The 21,015-nt window shown below is 42.2% G+C and overlaps 1 protein-coding gene across 1 annotated transcript in view; it reads left to right on the top strand.

Moving 5' to 3' along the window:
• The first annotated feature begins 5,934 nt into the window (after positions 1–5,934).
• The window catches only part of KDM3B (lysine demethylase 3B), an 88,399-nt gene continuing 73,318 nt past the window's right edge, over positions 5,935–21,015 (top strand). The window contains exons 1-2 of the mRNA XM_073620403.1: positions 5,935–6,306; positions 14,900–15,067. Coding sequence (XP_073476504.1) covers positions 6,139–6,306; positions 14,900–15,067 — 336 coding nt within the window. The 5' untranslated portion in view covers positions 5,935–6,138. The remainder of the gene's footprint in view (positions 6,307–14,899; positions 15,068–21,015) is intronic.

Below are 21,015 nucleotides of genomic sequence, written 5' to 3'. Positions count from 1 at the left end.
GATGTGCCAAAGCAGGATACCAACTCACATCAGGATAATATGTGGAGATAAAAAAAGGAGGTATTTTATTTCTATAAAAACAATAACAATAAAATGTGATCACATTAAAAAAGGGGCAACATGGAGAGTAATGTAGCAGCCCTACGCGTTTCGACCGAAGGGTCTTCAACAGGGGCATAAATCACCTCCTTCACGTTGCCTATATATATAGATAAAATAAATAATACAGGACCAATCATCTAAGGAACACAAATCCCTTCCTTCCATTGGAATATGGAGGTCACCTGACTAGAGAAATCGGGAACTAGAACACATGAACCAATGGTATACTAAAAATGTGTGACATGAGAATGAAATAGCCAACCAGCGATCAGACAAAAAGGTCCTAACCACAGGCTCACGTGGCAAACAAAAGGAAATGACGTCAAAACACAAAGCCCGCGAAAAGGCAGGTCTAGCGTCATGTGACACGCGGAGACTGAGGCATCATCTTTGATGCTTCCCATGCCGGACAGTGCCAGCTTATGCCATCCTTAATTTATCATCGTTTGGTGGTTGATGCATAAGGCCCCTTTCAACAGATTTCCTCATTCATTGGACTTTTTCACATTTCCATACATATTACTTTTGTATATTTGATTTTTGCACTGTTTCTCTTATATGACGATATGTGTGTTCACTTATCAGAGCTACTATTTCCACCATTCCCCCTAAAGCTTGAAGGGCAGTTATGGGCCCTTTGAAAAGTTTCGAGACCCCTGCTTTAGAGAATACTTTTTTTTTTCTTAAATCTAGTAACAGTTGCTATAATGACCATACACAATGGCATTCAGTGTGGCTTCCTGAGTCCAGGGCAGAAACCTGTAGTGAGCCAAGTGGCTCAGGGCAGACAAAGGCCTTTGCTATGTTACATCAAAGCAATATTATCAATATTATAATCTTGTTTTGATGCACTATTAATCAGTTGCAGGCCCATTAGTTCTACAGCCACACAAGGGCTTCCTAGGGCAGTGATGGCGAACCTTGGCACCCCAGATGTTTTGGAACTACATTTCCCATGATGCTCATGCACTCTGCAGTGTAGTTGAGCATCATGGGAAATGTAGTTCCAAAACATCTGGGGTGCCAAGGTTTGCCATCACTGACCTAGGGGTTGCCCCTGCCTGCAATGGATCCCAGAATCTAAGTGGTCAGAAATGGTCAGGGTGCTTTCAATGCATGTAAAAGTACCCTGGCCAGGTTTTGGGTCTATGGGTGGTACTTGACGGTACCTTATAATTCAGGCACAGAAGTTGCCAGAATCAGCATGTCCAGAACAGCTTCCATTTCAAAATGTAACCACTGATCTACTAACACTGTTTAAAGTGTCATTTAACCCAAATCATTATTAAACTGTCACTACATGCTATATTACACTGTGTTCATACTCACTTTGCCATTAGAGCATTTGTTTTCTGTAGGTTGCAAAAAAAAAAACAAAAACTGGTTGATCCTACTGTTCCTTGTCCCTCCCTCCTTGTCTGTGTCCCTACTGCAATATGAGATTGTGTAGACCAGCAGTTGCCACATGTACTGAGCATGCTCCATGCTGTTTCAGTTCCCTTCTAACCTGTTCATTTCCTTCTTTTTTCTTATCTGTGCAGCCCACGTGACTAAAGGGTCACATACGGGCATATGCACAGTGGAAAATGACAGTCCTCTCCCTCCTCCTCATATGTCCTCATATTACTAAACACTATGGAGGCAGGGTATAAGATAGCGATTAAAGGCTTCATGTCCCTGTCAGTTCCAGCATAGACACAGGCTGGAGGGGTGAGACACAGCCTGTGATAGGCAGAACCTCCTCCAGATCTCTTTACAGTGTGAACAAAGTGAAAGCTATTGTCAGTAAAGCTAAACTCTGCCTACACAATGTTGCAAAAAATATTTGCTTTGAAATATACACTATATTGCCAAAAGTATTGGGACACCTTCTTTTACACGCATATGACCTTAATGGCATCCCAGTCTTAGTCTATAGGGTTCAATATTGAGTTGGCCCACCCTTTGCAGCTATAACAGGTTTCGCTCTTCTGGGAAGGCTGTCCACAAGGTTTAGGAGTGTGTCTTTGGGCAATTTTTATTCTAACAACTTTGCGGGAACAGTTTGGGGATGGCCTCTTCCTGTTCCAATATGACTGCGCACTAGTGCACAAATCAAGGTCCATAAAGACATGGATGAGCGAGTTTGAGGTGGAGGAACTTGACTTGAATTAGAGCGGAGACTGCGAGTCAGGCCTTCTCGTCCAACATCAGTGCCTGACCTCACAAATGTGCTTCTGGAAGAATGGCCAAACATTCCCATAGACACACTCCTAAACCTTGTGGACAGCCTAACCAGAACAGTTGAAGCTGTTATAGCTCCAAAGGGTGGGCCAACTCAATATTGAACCTTACGAACTAAAAGCCCTTTCACACAGACGTGTCCGGGCTCCGCTTTGCTCAGCGGGGATCACTCCGTCGATCCCTGCTGAGCAGGCAGATGACAGGTCTGTCTCTGCACACTGTGCAGGGATGGACCTGTCAGAGCGCCGCTCTCCTCTATGGGGGATCGGATGAAGACGGACCGTAGAGTGCATTTTTATCCGATCCGCAGATGGATCTAAAAATAGGGTTTTCCTCAGTCACACTTTAGCGCATCAGAGCAGGTCGGATGTCAGCGGGCATGTCACCGCTGACATCCGTTGCTCCATAGACCTGTATGGAACGTCCGTTCAGGTCCACCTAAATAATTGACAGGCGGACCTGAACGGTCTGCCCGTGTGAAAGGGGCCTAAACTGGGATGCCATTAAAGTTCATGTGCGTGTAAAAGCAGATGTTCCAATACTTTTGGCAATATAGTGTAGTTTTGTAATAAGCTTTAAAATACTTTGTTGCTATTAATTTATTTTCTATTCTGAAACCTGTTTCTTTTTTTTTTTTTTTTTGGTAATGTTGTTACTGGTACAGCACCAATCAGCGCTGTGCAGACACAAATTCATAGTCCAGACATCAGCAGAGTACTAGAAACGCCATCCTTAGATCTTTCCCTGAGGACGGGGAAGACCTGGGAAATATGTGACCGCTTAATAGCAATGATAAAATAAAGTACTCCAGATGATTTTTTTTATATTGCATTAAAGCGGTAGTAAACCGTGCGCGGCATTGGGGAAAAAAAAATCCCCTGCAAGGCAATTACATAATGTGCTAGTATGCATCGCATACTAGCACATTATGAAATACCTTAAAACAAAGCTCTTAAGCGGTGTGCTGACAGGGCTTCTATCTGCACCCTCTCTTCCTTCCGGGTTTGCGGGCTCTGGCAGCTTGCATGTGAGAGTCATGGTTTACGGCACAGAGCTCTGCAGAAACCGCATGGGTATGCCATTCCTTCAGAGCACATGCACCGGAGACATCACCGGCTGCTGCTCGCTAGAATATCTCCTAAAGGGTGCACGTTTAGGAGATATTCATTTTACCTGCAGGTAAGCTTTATTAAAGACTTACCTGTAGGTAAAAATAAAAATGAGGGTTTACTCCCACTTTAAATTTGGTGATATTATCTTTATACGTAAATATATAAGTTAATAGGCATTAAACATTCTGTGTTTAGTATCAATGTATTAGTTTTGCATAGAGCAGCCCTGATCCTCCTCTTCTCAGCTCCTTCCCCCTTGCCAAGTGCCCCCAAAAGAAGCAGCTTGCTATGAGGGCACACGTATGGGCTCGATTCATAGATACACAAAGTGCGGCTGGTCCCTGCCCCACATGCTGCGATTGACAACACCAAGAGCCAATATCTCCAGCTGCTGCCTTCATGGCCAGTGAAGCGAGAGACAACAGAGACAGCAGCTGCTCTTGGGCACAGTGCTGGATCAAAATCAGGCTCTGGTAAGTAAAAAGGGGGGGGGGGGGACGGGGGCGCTACATGCAGAAGGTTTTTACTTTAATGCACAGAATGCGTTAGGTGAAAAAGAGAGACTTCTATCTTTAAAACCATTTTAGAAGAGAGAAGTTTGTGGATCAAAAAAAAAAAAAAAAACATATTCATCTAAATGGCTGCATCCCAGCTGCAGCTGTCCCCTCCCACCTCTACACTAAGAACTGAGTGATCAAAGACTGCTGCTCGCTCAGTTCTCGGTCTTTACTGAGCAGAGAGCTGGTGACTGTCAGTCAATGGCTCTTTGCTCTGTCCCTCTGGCATGCCTGGCTGTGGAGGGAGTGGCTGGCTCAGTCTCCCAGCAGCTTGCTCAGAGGCTGAGACAGCTGCGGGTCCAGGTATCTGGGTGGATCCTGACAAAGTCAGGAGCCATCCAGAGCCTGTGCTGGCTGAGTAAAGGCAGCAGACGTTAGTGTGCTGTTGGATAAACATTGGTCCCAGGAGTGCAGAATGAAGTGCATTCCTGTGACCCACAGGACAAGTAGGGCCAAAAGAGTTTTGGCTCTAATTTTCCTTTAGGAAGGGAATCTTCACCCAATGAGCACCAATATAAAGATGGCATTTATGCTAACTGACAATGTAGTAGGTGAATTAGAGAGGTCTCATGTATCCATGGACTTTACCCTGACCACCAATGGAACGGTTTATGGTTGTGGGATTAGGAGTGCCTACTATTGGCATACAATTTGGTGATTCATGTTATAGTCTGTTAGTTGTAGTTTTACTCCCAAGTTTCGGTAATGTAGTCGCCTTCTTCAGGGCTTAGGTGAGATTTCATTGTTTGATCTTCACTACGACCACTAAAAAGTTGGGCTTGAAGCTACAATGAGCCAGATTCTCAGCATCTGCTGCCTGCAATGTGTGGGGGCAAACCTAAACTCTGCACAGGTGCCCATTGATGACTTTGAAAAGTCCCAAGACAGGAGACTTCAATGACAGGTCATAAGGGGGGTGTGGCCCCTCTGAATTCTTCTAATTGACTCACTTTTGTACTTCCTTTTCTCTGTCACCCCCCTAATTCTCAGAAGAATGATATAACCTTCCTAACATTCTATAAAGCATTGACAATGCCCACTGTCTCCATGGGGTTGATTTACTAAAACTGGAGAGTGCAAAATCTGGTGCAGCTCTGCATAGAAGCCAATCAGCTTCCAGGTTTTATTGACAAAGCTTAATTGAACAAGCTGAAGTTAGAACTGATTGGCTACCATGCATGGCTGTATCAGATTTTGCACTCTCCAGTTTTAGTAAATAACTTCCATCATGTGAGGTCATAGTGACAGACACACCCATAACTCCCAACTGTCCCTGATTTGGAGCAATGTCCCTCTTTCCCCCTCATTTTGCTCTGATATATATATATATATATATATATATATATATATATATATATATATATGCACTTTTTTTCTTTATAAACGTGCCGCTAAACCTTTCATCCAAATTGCTGCATTTGTAAAAGCCAATATAAAGGAATAGTAGCGGTAAAAAAAGATCTTTGTGAATTTAATTTACCTTTTTTTTGTCAAGTCTCCTTTAAGGGGGTGTGGCAGGGGGCGTGTCCTATCCCTACATATATTTGTTAGTAGGTGTCCCTCATTCCCATCTCAAAATGTTGGCAGGTATGCACACCTTTTGTAGGTCACTTTTAGATATGTTATTGAGCTATGTCTACTTTTGGGCATTTGAGGCAACATATATGTTTTAATGGAATCAATTAGATGTAAATTGTTACTTCATCCTGCCGTCATCAGTCAACCAATAACAACCTCTACCTTTCTGTGTAAACATGGCTTCTGTACGCTTACGTCAACCAATCGCATTGTTTCTATGGGTGGTATGACCTGCAGTGAACACTCCGAACCACAAGGGGCGCTGTGGGTTACGCAAACGTTTTACTCACACTGCAGTTGCACTCTGTATTTTTTTTTTGGGATCCCTTACACCAGGGGGCGCTCATCACCATTAAACGGCACCTGAAGTGAACACAACGAAGGGGTGTTTGGTGTATTGTTCTAGCCGCGCTTCTCCTCCTCGCCACACGGGGCGCTGTCCACGCCTCGCACCCCACTCCCAGCCGCAGGGCGGCGTTGTTGTGTAACGCGCCGTCTCCGCGGGTTGCTGCAGAGAGGCCTGGCTCCTTTCACGTCCGGTGATAGCTCAGTGCACTGTGTGGACGATGGCGGCCCCGGTATCTCCAGTAGGGAAGCGGCTGAGGCTTCTGTTTGACGAGAGCTCCGCCGGACGGCAGGGAGTCCCGGGCGAACCGTCTATCCCGCTGGGGAAGCGGGCCTGGGAGGGCGGAACCGTGCGGGGCCTGAAGGGAGCGGCGCCCGAGGAGCTGGCGGTAAGTGGCCACTCCGGGGGAGGAGGGGGGGGGGACGCGGGGAAGTTAGTCGGGGAGTGTCCCGCCTAGGCCTCGAGTCCGGCCCCAATCCGGTGCTGGCTGCCCCTCCCCCACCACCCACACACCGTGTAAACATACCGCCTCAAATCCGGCCCCAATCCGGTGCTGGCGGCCCCTCCCCCAACCCCGTGTAAACAGAGCGCACGGTGCGCCGTACACATGAATGGGGGAGGGGAGAGGAGGGTGAATGTCCTATATATAGGCGGGCATGACTGCCAGTCCCTGATTACATCTCACCCTTGTCCTTATTGCCATGCCACTAGGCTGCACTCTCCCAACTTTACATGGCTTTATTTCAATGGTTTTTAACATATCAGTCTTTTTAGAAGGTTATTTCAAGTTTTATATGTGTAATTAAAAAAATAAAATAATCATGAATATACAGTAAAAACTTGGATTGAGAGTAACTTGGTTTTGGAGTGTCTTTGCAAGACAAGCTACATTTATTTATTTTTTTAAAATAAATTTTGACTTGATATACAAGTATGTTATGAATGTGAGTTAGGGACCTTAGATTGTAAGCTCCTTCAGGTTAGGGACCGATGTGAATGTATATGTAAACCGATGGCACTATATAAGGACCTTAAATAATAATAATGTCTCAACTGTGTAGAAAAGAGGAAAGAAGCGCCTCTAAGTGTAGCAATATGGTTACGTTTAACCACTTCAGTCCAGAAGATTTTCCCCCTTAAAGACCAGGCCATTTTTTCCGATTCAGCACTGTGTCTCTTTAACTGAAATTTGCGCGGTCGTGCGACACTGTACCCAAACAACATTAATGTCCTTTTTTTCCCCCCCCACAAATAGAGCTTTCTTTTGGTGGTATTTGATCACCTCTGCGGTTTTTATTTTTTGCGCTGTAAACCAAAAAAAGCGTCAATTTTGAAAAAAAAAAAAGGCAATGTTTTTTTACTGTTTGCTATAATAAATATCCCCAAAAAATATATATATAAAAAAAAAAAAAAAAAAAATTATTTCTCAGTTTAGGCTGATATGTATTCCTCTACATATTTTTGGTAAATAAAAATCACAATAAGTGTATATATTGATACTATACTGCAGCTGCTGACTTTTAATAATCAGACACTTACCTGTCCCAGGGTCCAGCGAAGCCCCGCTCGTCTCCCCTCCTCTCTGCGGCGCTGGCATTGTCACCGTGGGTGCCCCGCTGTTTCTTCACAGCCGGACATGCAGGAGCTGAACGGCGTGACTGGCCGGGCAATCATCTGGGACCTGTGACGTGTCCCAGATGATTGCCACGAGGGATGGGAGGAGGGGTGAACTTGCTTCTGGTGCCGTGAGGAAGTGGGAGCTGGAACCCTCTAAAAAAAAAAAAAAAAGGGTTTCCGTAAACCCCCCCCCCCCCAAAAAAAAAGACATGCCAAATGTGGTAAGTTCCATTTTTGGGTGGAACTCCACTTTAAGTTATTGTGTCTACAAAATAGGGGATAGATTTATGGCATTTTTATTATTTTTTTTTTCTATTAGTAATGGCTGTGATCTGTGATTTTTAAAAAAAAATTTTATGGGGATTGCAACAAACACAAATCGGACACTTTTGACACTATTTTGGGACCATTGACATTTATACAGGGATCAGCGCTAAAAATAGCCATGGATTACTGTGTAAATGTCACTGGCAGGGAAAGGGTTAAACACTAGGGGGCGATCAAGGGATTAACTGTGTTCCCTCAGCGTGTTCTAACTGTAGGGGGGGTGGGCTACCACTGACATGACGGGGAGCAGTAGATCTCTGTCATGTCACTAGGCAGAACTGGGAAATGCCTTGTTTACATTGACATTTCCCTGTTCTGCCTCTCCTCGTTGTGATCACAGGCCACCGACGGACATCAAGTCTGTGCACTTGCGCCACCGGCGGCGCGCACCCGCTAGCCTTGGATTACAAAGGGATGTACGGGTACGCCCTTTTGCGCACCCATGCCATTCTGCCGACATACATCGGCGGTCAGGAAGTGGTTAATGAAAGTACAACATGGTTGATGATTAAAACAGGCACATCTAAGTATGCAGGCATCCAGGGTAAAGCTGTCCACATAGACCATCCCCCGCATAGCCATCAGCGTCATTCCTTTCATGCTGTGCCCCACGAGTGATTCAAACGCTCTACTGCAGGGTGGTCTTCCTGGTCAGGACTGCAGACTGACAGCAGTGAGTGGCGGTGGTGCGGGGGATGGTCTATGTGGACAGCTTTACCTCAGATGCCTGTGCCATGCGCCTCTTTTAATCAACCATGTGAGTTGGTAAATGTTGTACCTTCATTAAATGTAACCATATTGCTACATTAGAGGCGCCTCTCTTCTCTTTTATACTCTGGAGCTCCTGCTGGATTTTGCTTCTAATCCCCTTGTGGAGGCTTCCATTTGTGGATGGACATATTATGGTTACACAACCTATCACATTGTTATAATCTTTTTTGGGACCATTGACATTTATAAAGGGATCAGCGCTAAAAATAGCCATGGATTACTGTGTAAATGTCACTGGCAGGGAAAGGGTTAAACACTAGGGGGCGATCAAGGGGTTAACTGTGTTCCCTCATATCCAAAAGATATGGACTATAAATTGAAGGACTTATGAATAAATGGTTGTGGAACAAATCGTTTTGAGTTTTTATTATTTCTTATGGGGAAATTCGCTTTGATATACAAGTGCTTTGGATTACAAGCATGTTTCTGGAATGAACTATGCTCACAGTCCAAGGTTTTACTGTACTGTTAAAGCAGAATGTTTGTTTGTATTTATTTCAGGTACTTGTATAGCGCTGTCAATTTATGCATTAAACCCCAAAGTAAACCTTTATTATATTGCAGCTTACCTATTCTTAGATGTGATGGCTGCATTAGTTTTCTGTTTTCATCTGGTGATCCAGCCAGCAAGTCTGTTATTTTTAAAAACACAAACTTTCCAGCAAAATGTATTCCTTTTATAGGGATGAGACAAACCATTTAAAGTGGTTGTAAAGGCTCACGATTTTTCACCTTCATGCATTCTATGCATGAAGGTAAAAACTTTCTCTGTGTTGCGGCCTCCCCAATACTTACCTGAGCTCCATCGCGATACAGAGATGTGCACGAGGACTCTCCATCCTCATTGGCTGAGACAGCAGTGGGCACCATTGGCTCCTGCTGCAGTCAATCAATGCCAGGGAGGGGGGTGGGGCCAAGCCATGGCTTTCTGTGTGAATAGACATGCAGAGCAGCGGCTCAGGAGTGGGCCTGCTTGGGTGCCCCCATTGCAAGTTGCTTGCTCTGGGAGCACTGGGCAGGAGGGAGGGATGAAGAGCAGCGGCGGGGGACCGGGGCAGATCTGCAAAACCATTGCACAAAGCAGGTAACATAAGTGATGCCAAAATATCGACTCCAAATAGGGTTTTTACTGTGGTGCCCTGAAACCGCCTGGGATTTTACTGTGTTTTTGATAGATCATGTGACTCATAAAATGCATCAAAAATGCACGTGTTTTCAATGCATTTTAATGAGGATGTGCGTTTTTTTTTAATTGATTAAATATGCAGCTAAAATGCAGCAAGCAGGATTTTTACCACCACTTCAAAAGATGCTGATAATGGCCGACCAGTTAATTCATATTAACCACTTCTGGATGACCCACTGTATATATACATCATTAGTTTGACATTATATACTGTGGTTATGGCAGCAGCTAGCTGCCATAAACCCGGTATTTTTTTTTATACAGCAGGCGATCCTCTTTCACGTAAAAGTGGTTCTGGCGGCAGGTTCGCAACGGCATCACTTTTATGGTCAGCAGGAGAGGTGCTTACCGGAGCTGTCGGTAGCAGTGAAAACAATCCGATCCTGTGGAGCAATGAGCAGGAAGTCGAGTGAGGGCAAGATAGCTCCGACTCGACTCTATGCCCCTGGAGGACCGGAGCGGCCTCTGACATCACTGCCCAAAGGTCTTAAAGGGACAATTTTTTTTTATATATATTATTATTAAAAGAAAAAAAAAAAAATTTTACTTTTTGTAATAAGTGTAAATGTGAGATCTTTTTCACCCCCAATCTCACAATATAGAGGACCTGTCATGCTTATTTCCATTACAAGGGATGTTTACATTCCTTGTAATAGAAATAAAACTGATTGAAAAAAGTTTTTTTTTTTTTTTTTTTTTTTTTTTTTAAGGGACAGTGTAAAAATAAAAAGTTAAATAAATAAGAAACTTTTTTTTTTTTTTTTTTTTTTTTTTTTTTTTTAAGTGCCCCATCCCTCCGTGCTCGCACGCAGAAGTAAACTCCTACGTAAGTCACACCCACATATGTAAATGGTGTTCAAACCACACATGTGAGGTATTGCCGCGATCGTTAGAGCGAGAGCAATAATGCAATAATCCTGTTTAAAGTTACCTCCTCTGTAACTCTAAACAGGTAACCTGTAAACATTTTTTAAAGCGTTGCCTATGGTGATTAATTATCGTAGCTTGTCGCCATTCCACGAACAAATTTTAAAGCATGACATGTTAAGTATCTATTTACACGGCAAAACATCATTTTTCACTCTATAGAAAAAAAACTGGACTAACTTTACTGTTTTGTTTTTTTAATCCATGAAAGTGTTTATTTTTTTTAGAAAAAAAACAAAAAAACAAAAAGATTTGCGTTTGAAAGACCGCTGCTCAAATACGTTGTGACATAAAATATTGCAACGACCCGACTGCCATTTTATTCTCTAGGGTCTCTGCTAAAGTGTGTGTATGTGTGTATATATATATATATATATATATATATATATATATATATATATACACACACACACTAAAGGCAAACTAAACTAAAAACTAAAGGCAAAGCTGTTTTTAGTTTTGTATAGAGCAGGAAGGGATTAGAACACTTGCCCCATGTTAGAGAAATTCACCCGCTCTGTTTGTCCTGTTTACCATTATCTTTGAAAATGAAAGTAAATCCCACATTTTGGGTTGTCCCCAGAACAGGAATAGTTGGGATATCTTCCAGTGGGATTACTAGTTCTGGTGACAACCAAGGACCCACTCACTTTAGTGGGATTTTCTCTCACTTCCTGTTTTTGGATTGTAGGGTAGTCATAAAATAAAAGATAAATTCTCTGTGTATTTATTTTTCATAGTTCATCCTTGTACCTAACTCCTGATGAGTGGTCAAGAGACATGAAACGCGTAGAGTTTTTTTTTTTTTTTTTAGGGTGCCTTGTCAAGTTTGGCATATCGTCCACTTTTCATATATTGGTCCTTGGTCACATTTATGTATAATATTTCTATTAAGCATTATGTCCTTTATATGTATGTATACTTTTTGTTCATATGTTGGCTCTTTTGCATATGGTTGTTTCTATTATGAACTAAAACATATTGCGTATCTCCAAATTATGGATTGTTCACATGTAATTGATCATTGAAAGTCTAATATTTTATATTATGCATTACCAGTTTGCAGTGACATCCCTCATTTAACCACTTCAGCCCCAGAAGGATTTACCCCCTTCCTGACCGGGCCATTTTTTGCGATGTGGTACTGCGTCGCTTTAACTGACAATTGAACGGTCATGCGACGTTGTACCCAAACAAAATTGTCATTTTTTTCCCCATAAATAGAGCTTTCTTTTGGTGGTATTTGATCACCTCTGTGGTTTTTATTTTTTGTGCTATAAACAAAAAAGGAACGACAATTTTGAAAAAACACAATATTTCTTACTTTTTGCTATAATAAATATCCCCACTTTTAAAAAACAAAAAACGCATAACTTCCTCGGTTTAGGCCGATATATATATTCTTCATTTTTTTTTTTTTTTTCCTAGTACTGCCGGCGATCTGTGATTTTTATCAGGACTGCAACCTTGCGGCGGACAGATCGCACACTTTTGACACTTTTTTGGGACCACTGACATTTATACAGCGATCAGAGCTAAAAATAGCCACTAATTACTATATAAATGTCACTGGCAGGGAAGGGGTTAACACTAGGGGGCGATCAAGGGGTCAAATGTGTTCCCCTTAGTGTGTAGGGGAGATAGGACTGGGGGAGAAGACCGATCGTTGTTCCTATATACTAGGAACACATGATCTGTCTCCTCTCCCCTGCTAGAACGTGGATTTGTGTGTTTACACACACAGATCCTCGTTCTGGCTCTGTCAGGAGCGATCGCGGGTGCCCGCCGGGCAAGCGCATTGGCTCCTCAGTACTGCGGCGACCCCTATACTCAAAGCACCTGCCGTACAGCTATGGCGATTCACGCAGGGGAGCCATTCTGCCGTTGTCGGCAAGTGGTTAAAGTCCCACTACTCTTTTCCTCTGTTTTTATAAATTTATTAAGGATGGAGGTTTGTCACTGAGGCTGTGCCGGTCTCTTTTTTGCTGGGAAGTGAAGAGAAATCTCCCCAGTGGGACACAGATGGTTATAATCCCTGTCAGGTTTATTTCTTTTTTTTTTTACATCACTTACTCTATCCAAAATGAAGAAAAACTTTTGCCTTTTAGGTCTTAATGCCAGTCAGAAGCTATAATCTTGGTGAAATTACGACAGAATAAGCATAAACACACAGTAAATTCAGCAGATGTGTATGATAAATTTTAGTGAATTAAAATAGATGTAAACAAACAAGAATTATTTGCCCAAATTATTCTGCCTGTTTGAATTGATGCTATGGTCACAGGTGTTAAATCTATTTATTTGTATATTATAAACTGCCTGCGCTGTTCGAAGGTTACCACTACTTACCTCCCCTCCTAGCAAATGCTAGCTATTTGCTTGTCCAATAACTTCAACACTTGTACATCTCAAGTTCTGATATAACCAACTACATATTTGTTTAGGGTTAGTTACTCAGATATATTGAAGACAAAGACAGCCACACGTGGTATTTTTTAAAGCTGAACTCTGTAGCCCACCCTCTCTATAAAAATGCCCTTCATCCCTGCAGAGTGGGTGGGCCATCCTTTGGGTAACCATGTTGTGCTTGGGTGACGTGGTTACTTGCCGTTGACTTTCCAGAAGACTGCATCAGCTGGCTGATATCACCACTAGGAGACCGGTTGGAAGCACAAATTTTCATTGCTGGATGATACATGTGTTGCAGATCTAAACAGGACCAACAATGTATCTCTTTTCGTGCCTGTATATTCTTTGAAGTGTATGTAAAATGATAAAGTTCAGACTTTGATGGCATAGCAGACACTTTGTCCAGGGTGCTCTGGTAACCCCCAAATTTCAGACTTTAGACAAATTCTGCCCTGCTGCGGCTTCATGCAAGGCATACCTGTTCCAAATATGATCAGTCCACTAATTTTACTTCCACTTCAGGTTTGATTTAATCTTTACTCCAGGTGTATTCTAAAACTATGCAAGGAGCTTTTTGAGGATAAAAATAGAAAAAAAAACTGTAGGACATGTAGAAGGTAGTCAAATCTTACCCTTGTGCATGAACCCTAAATTATATTGTAAGGGAACTGTCAATTTAAAAAAAATGCATGTATGGTCCTGTCTGTCACTAGTGTTACCACAAAGCTTTGGTTTTTCTGAATCTCTCTGTAATATAGTTTCTAATGTGTAATGCTAGCAAGGCAAGGGATGTGCTCAGCTGCTGTATGGACACAGCTGCTCCCAGAGAGGGAGCAGCAGTCTTTCTATTCAGCCTGCTGCCTATACCATCTAGAGTTTTTGAACTGGGGCTGGCAGTAAAAGCAGTGTAAACATTAAGAGTTTTCCCTGTAAGCTTTTGGCTTTCTAGTAAATGCTTCTGTACCTTATGGAAAAACTTCAGTTGGTGTTTAAATCAGTCTTAAACTTCACAATTTTTTTTTAAGTAAATTGGCTCCCAAGAGCAATTCCTCATAATGTGCTAGTATGTGCCACATATTAGCACATTTTGTTACTTACCTGTAAACTATGCCCTTCAGCGCTGCACTGTCATAATTCCTGCTTGTCTCTGGCGCTCACATCTTCTCCCATTCTTCCTTCTGGGTTCAGTCTGTTCAGCTGCTTGATGATGTCGCTCCCACGCTTGCATATTGGAGTCACATCTTCACCAATAGGGTTCTCTTCTGTCATAAAAACCCTACCATTAGCATTTTTAAAAATGTTATGTCTCATTTAAGTCATTTGTCTTATTAATGTAATTGAAAGTGTTTTCAGTCAGTGTTCAGTGTTTTGCATGACTGACGTTTTCAGCGCTCACTGGAGCACCAGGCAGGAGAGGGGGCAAACGCAGCTGGGAGCTAGAGCTAGCAGTCAGGCATCTGAGTGGATCCTGCAATATAGTCAAGGTCCTTTTTAGAGCCTGGAGCGACTGTGACATCAGCCGACAGTAGGCTATAGGCCTCTGTTGGCTGACTCACGGTCACAGGAGTGTAAAAGTAAGTGTACTCCTGTGACTCAGAAGAGAAGTATGACTATAAAATCTTTGGCCATGCTTCTTTTTAACAGAGCTTTGCAAGTTCACTATAACTTATCATTGCCTTTTTTTTTTTTTTTTTTTTTTTACAGTAATCGTTTGCATGTAATAATAGCAAGTTATTTCTTTCAGGTATATGTGGAGTTTGACCAGAAAAGTTCTAGAACACCGTCATGGGTACAAGTTCATGGAGCAGATGTCTTGGTAATCTTACTGGAAGGACCACTAGTTTGGTCTCCAAGGAAGGAACCTATAATTGTCCAAGGGAGCCGTATTTGCCCCACTCATTGGCCTGCTTTGGTAAGTAATGGTCAGTAGAAGCTGTACGAATCTGGATAAAATGAGAATCACAATTTTATTTTGCTTAGAATAAAGATCACGATTCCCTCAGGATTCTCAGCATAACATCTTTCACATTATACAAAAAAATGGGCTAACTTTACTGTTTGTTTTTTTTTTACATTCATTGACGTGTATTTTTTTCCCCAAAAATTGCTTTTGAAAGACCGCCACGCAAATACAGTGTGACATAAAATATTGCAACGACCGCCATTTTATTCTCAATTGTCTCAGTAAAAAAAAATATATAATGTTTGGGGGTTCTAAGGATTTCTCTAGTAAAAAATACTGACTTTAACTTGCAAGCAACAAGTGTTAGAAAAAGGCTTAGTCTTTAAGTGGTTAAACTGCCCTCATTTACAGATCGAAGTTCATCCATTTGATCTAAAAGAACCAGATTACATTATTTCTTTTTATCTCAGCACTGAGCAATGTTGTCATAAACTTGGCAGGCTGCCTTTTTTTATTTCTTTTGTGACAGCTGTGAGCAGAGAACGGCTCTGCACTGAATCGTGGAAATGTCGGATTAGGATTGTGGGGGGGTGGGGGATCGAGACTGCATTTTTTTTTTTTAGCGATTAATCATGCAGCTCTAATAGAAGCCACTCAAATTAACTGCCAACTAGATTTTTTTTAAGGTTCCATTTATTTCTGTTAAATAAATAAACACTCGAAAACCCTTACGTCTGTTTTATTGCGCCACAGGACAGAAAATGAGGGAATCAGAGTTCCCCAACAGAACACGGATAGCAACAAAACAGAAGTTTTATTCTTCTTTACTCTCTCCAATCCCCAAAAAATAGTTCATGCTAAAATGATCCAAAGAAAAGTTCTCACGGAATGGGATGCACAAGAATGGGTTTTTGCGTGTTCAGAATGCAGAAGATGCAAAGACCCAGATTCCAATCGTGTTCCTGTGGCTGTGTAGTAGAAGGCATCAGGAAGTGCAGCAAATGCGTGTTGTGCATGTTTTCAGCAGATATGGCGGGGGGAGTGCATCAGCCAGGAGCTGTGTATGTTGTCAATCTGAGACTATGTCTGGATAGGAAAAAAAACTGCCCAATATAAAATTGAGCAGAATCACTTATGACTATAACATCTTAGAGATAAGTACAAAGAGGAGTAATACAATTAAATGAATAATTCCCCATTTCTCTGTTCATGGATTCGTATTTGTGTGCTAAGCACTGCTGGTTGTCAGTTAACAGCTTTGTGCAAATAGCTGTGGCCACCGACAGCCTGTCATTGCACTGTACGAGCTCGGCAGCTGCAGCTTTCTGTACATAGCTATCAATCCCAGCCACAACATTCCTGTCTCTGGGACCTGCAGTGTGGCTAAATGCCTGTGCAAATGGAGCCTAATTCTGTGTTAAACTTAATGGCCTGTTAGCTCTTTTCTTACTAACCTTCTTGTAGACAGGTACCATATTAGCTGTCCGTCAGTCATGGGGAACTTCCTCTGTTAACATAGAATGGTTACAAAAATCAGTTAATGGTCCAACAACTATACATCAATGTTATTTTAGTACACTGGGATGAATACCTTCTGAATCCATTGCTTTATTAAGCTTTAAGCAAGCTTCATCTGCTACCTCTAGAAACCATGAAAATTAACCTTCATTGCTACAGTCAATATGATCCCCAATTTGTTTTTGTTAGTGTCATGTCTGAGAAGGCTTAACAAAAGTATTTGTGTAACTAGTTGCTCACTCTAACGTTTGTGGCGATACATCACGCATGTGGTGCGACCGTGCTTTACCTACTTGTGCGCACCCTGGGTGTGCTTTTGAGCGTGTGTGGGGCAACGGGGGCTACAGCAATTTTTTAAAAACATTTTTTTTTTAATACATTTTTTTTAAAACCTTTTTCTTGATTGCTATCACAAAAGGGTTAATAAATCTCCATGTGATATCGTTGGGCTTGTGACTGGTACTCTTTTTGGAGACATTAGGAGTCTATTAGTGTTTTTCCTGCCCATCACACCATCTAACCAGATCAGCTCGGTTAGATGTTTCCCCTGGCTGTGTACGGGCCAGGAAATGGGAGATCTGAAACAGGAAGTGTTCATCATCGCTTCTGATTTCATTGTTTCAGTGTGAGATTGAGGCATGGATTTGCCCCTCTCTCGCGTTGCTCTCCCCCTGAAGACAGTAGTTGTGGCCACAGGCTCCTGGTAAGGGTTGCAGGAAAGAGATTTCCCCATCAACACAGGTAGTTCTGATAGGGGAATAGGCAATTGCCTTCTTCCGGCAGGGGCAGGAGAAGCCGTCCCCACCAGGAGAAGACAGTCATAATCGCAAGAGAATCTGGCAGGCCGATCAACTTGTTACATTCAGCCTGCCCATTAACAGTTCGAATCTCGGCTGGTTCAGCAGGAATTCGATTCAGATTCGAACCCTGTATGGCTGGCCTTAGGTCGCCTCCTAGATTGTAGACTTTAACGCTGCCCACTGATTACTGACTCCTGCCGGTCTACTTCAACATTTTTAAGCAATTAAAATGAAATTAAAACTGCAAAAACAAAAATGGCACCCCAGGAGCTTTTTAACATAATGTTAGAATGCACCACATTATGGCTGACTTACCTTGCAAACCACCCCCTCTATTGTTGCAAAGTCAGCACTCCTGCTTGTCATAGGTACTTTAATCTTCATCTCAGTCTTCCTTCCAGGTTCATACCCTTTGGCTGCTTGATTGGCTGGGCTGAAATGTCATTTTCGCACATGCGCTTAGGAGTCATGTCGTCTCATCACACATGCTATAAATGTATGATGAGCTGTGCAAGTGCAGCCAAGTGTACACAAATGTTGTTAGGCTGGGGAAACGCTTAATGACTGAAGACACCAATATTTTCTCTTCTGTCATAAAATTCCTACCTGTCTGTCATTTTTCATTTTTTTTTTTTTTTTTTTTTTTTAGGTTTAATTCTGCTTTAATTTATCCTTTAGAAATTGTAAAAATACAAAAGGCCTTCGCGCTACTAAGATGTGTTCAAAATAATCTCTTAGTCATCAAAAGAGGGAAACCCTCGTAAACTATAAATTTTGTAAATAAACAATTAAATAACCAAAGTGCGTACTGTGCATTAAAGTGCAATCAAATGAAATGAAGAAAGCTGTCTGCAGCAGGATCTTCCAGTGTTTACAATCCACTCATAAGTACATACAATCATATAGTGATTCCGCGCTACAGCAATAATTTGCAAAAAGTGCTCAATAAATAAAGTAAATAGACACTGTGTGAATGGTGCCCAATGAATTGGGATAATAAAAGTGCAAAAGTGATTAGTCCATAAGTTGGTATATCAATCTAGGGGCATTAGATTCAATATGATGATGGTCTCTTTAACATTTTTCAGTAAATTTGCAAAAATGTGTTTAACCACTTCTCGCCCGCGTCATATGACGTCCTGGGCTTTGGGCGGGTATATCTGAATGATGCCTGTAGTTACATACATCATTCAGATATTGCCGGTATCAGTCGGAGAATCTCTACACCATAGGAATGATCATAGCGGCCGATCATTCCTATGGGAGGCGAGAGGGGGGACGCCCCCCCCCTCCCGCCACCCTCCGGTGCTTGCTCCGACTCACTGTTACGATCGGTGAGGCGGAGAGCGGATCCACCGGCGCCGGATGTAGATCATAGAGATTTCTGGCGGACCAGATGGTCGCCGGAGTCTCTATGATCATCGGAGGCCGGGTGCGATGTTATGATGTCACGCCCGGCCTCTCCATTCAAAAAAACGGCGCCGCTTCGGCTGGGAAGCGGTGATCGTTTTATTTTTATTTTTTTTTAATTTCAGGCTTCCCAGCCTAGTGCTGAGATATGGGGTCGTTTACATTCCTTGTAATAGGAATAAAAGTGATCAAAAATGTTTTTTTTTTTTCAAAAAAGTGTCAAAATAAAAAAAACAAAATATAATTATCAATAAAAAAAAATACATTTTAAAGCGCCGCTGTCCCCGTGTGCTCGTACGTAGAAGCTAACGCATACGTAAGTCTCGCCCACATATGAAAACGGTGTTCAAACCATACATGTGAGGTATCGCCACGAACGTTGGAGCGAGAGCAATCATTTTGTCAGTAGTCCTCCTCTGTAACTCAAAACATGTAACCAGTAAAAAAATTTCAAACGTCGCCTATGGGGATTTTTAAGTACCGAACATTGGCGCCATTCTACGAGCGTGTGCAATTTTGAAGCGTGACATGTTAGGTATCTATTTACTCGGCGTAACTTCATCTTTCACAATATGCAAAAACATTGGGCTAACTTTACTGTTTTGTTTTTTTTTTTTTTTAGACACAAAACTGTTTTATTTCCCAAAAAAAAATGCGTTCGAAAGATTCCTGCGCAAAAACCGTGTGAGATAAAAAGTTGCAACAACTGCCATTGTATTCTCTAGGGTCTTACCTAAAAAAAACATCTATAATGTTTGGGGGTTCTATGTAATTTTCTAGCAAAAAAATTATGATTTTTACATGTAGGAGAGAAATGTCAGAATTGGCCTGGTAAGGAAGTGGTTAAATAAATTGCACAGCAAACAGGCGAGAAGTTTATAATCCCATAAATGAGCTCACAGAACCCTCACCTTCATATCTTGAAATGTCAGCATAAGGTAATAAACAGGGATCTATTCCGTTATTTCAACTTCCACCACCAGGGGGTCCTCCGTTCCATTCTGTGCCGGTTCACACTAGATGCGGCACGACTTGCAGGTCGCCTCACCGAGGCGACCTGCACACGACTGCCGGGGCGACTTGCAAGACGACTTCTGTATAGAAGTCTATGCAAGTCGCCCCCAAAGTAGTACAGGAACCTTTCTTCTAAGTCGGAGCGACTTGCGTCGCTCCGATTAGAACGGTTCCATTGTACAGCACGGGAGGCGACTTGTCAGGTGGCTAGGTCGCCTGACAAGTCGCCCCCGTGTGAACCGAGCCTAAGTGTAAAACCTTGATTTTTTGAAATGTCAGCATAAATAATGTACAGGAATCTATTCCGCTATTTTTATGTTAGCGATAAATAAAATGTTATTAGAAGATAAAGCTGGACTCTTACATTAAAAGATTAAAAACACAGGCATAAACAGCTAATATGGCGTCTGGACGCCGTTCTCACATCACTTCCGGTATACCTCAACCTCCGGCCACTCCCTACGCATTAAGTCATCACGTCACGGATCCTGATGAAGTCACATGATGACGTAACGCGTAGGGAGTGGCCGGAGGTTGAGGTATACCGGAAGTGATGTGAGAACGGCGTCCAGACGCCATATTAGCTGTTTATGCCTGTGTTTTTAATCTTTTAATGTAAGAGTCCAGCTTTATCTTCTAATAAAGTTTTATTTATCGCTAACATACTACACCATTGGAGTTTTATCTCTCCCATCCTTACCCATTTCTCCCCCCCTCTGCTGCGGGCACGGGAATACATGAGGACGCAGATGTGGAGTATCCATTCAGGTTATATACTTAATGGAACGGAAGACCCCCTGGTGGTGGATGTTAAAATAGCGGAATAGATTCCTGTACATTATTTATGCTGACATTTCAAGATATCAAGGTTTTACACTTAATGGAACGGAGGACCCCCTGGTGGTGGAAGTTGGAATAACGGGAATAGATCCCTGTTGATTACCTTATGCTGACATTTCAAGATATGAAGGCGAGGGTTCTGTGAGCTCATTTATGGGATTATAAACTTCTCGCCTGTTTGCTGTGCAATTTATTTTTGGACATTTACTGAAAAATGTTAAATCAAGAGACCATCATCATATTGAATCTAATGCCCCTAGATTGATATACCAACTTATGGACTAATCACTTTTGCACTTTTATTATCCCAATTCATTGGGCACCATTCACACAGTGTCTATTTACTTTATTTATTGAGCACTTTTTGCACATTAT

The sequence above is a fragment of the Aquarana catesbeiana genome, linkage group LG03 (assembly GCF_042186555.1).
Source record: "Aquarana catesbeiana isolate 2022-GZ linkage group LG03, ASM4218655v1, whole genome shotgun sequence".
NCBI classification, from domain to species: Eukaryota; Metazoa; Chordata; class Amphibia; order Anura; family Ranidae; genus Aquarana; species Aquarana catesbeiana.
This window is presented reverse-complemented; position numbering and strand designations above follow the sequence as displayed.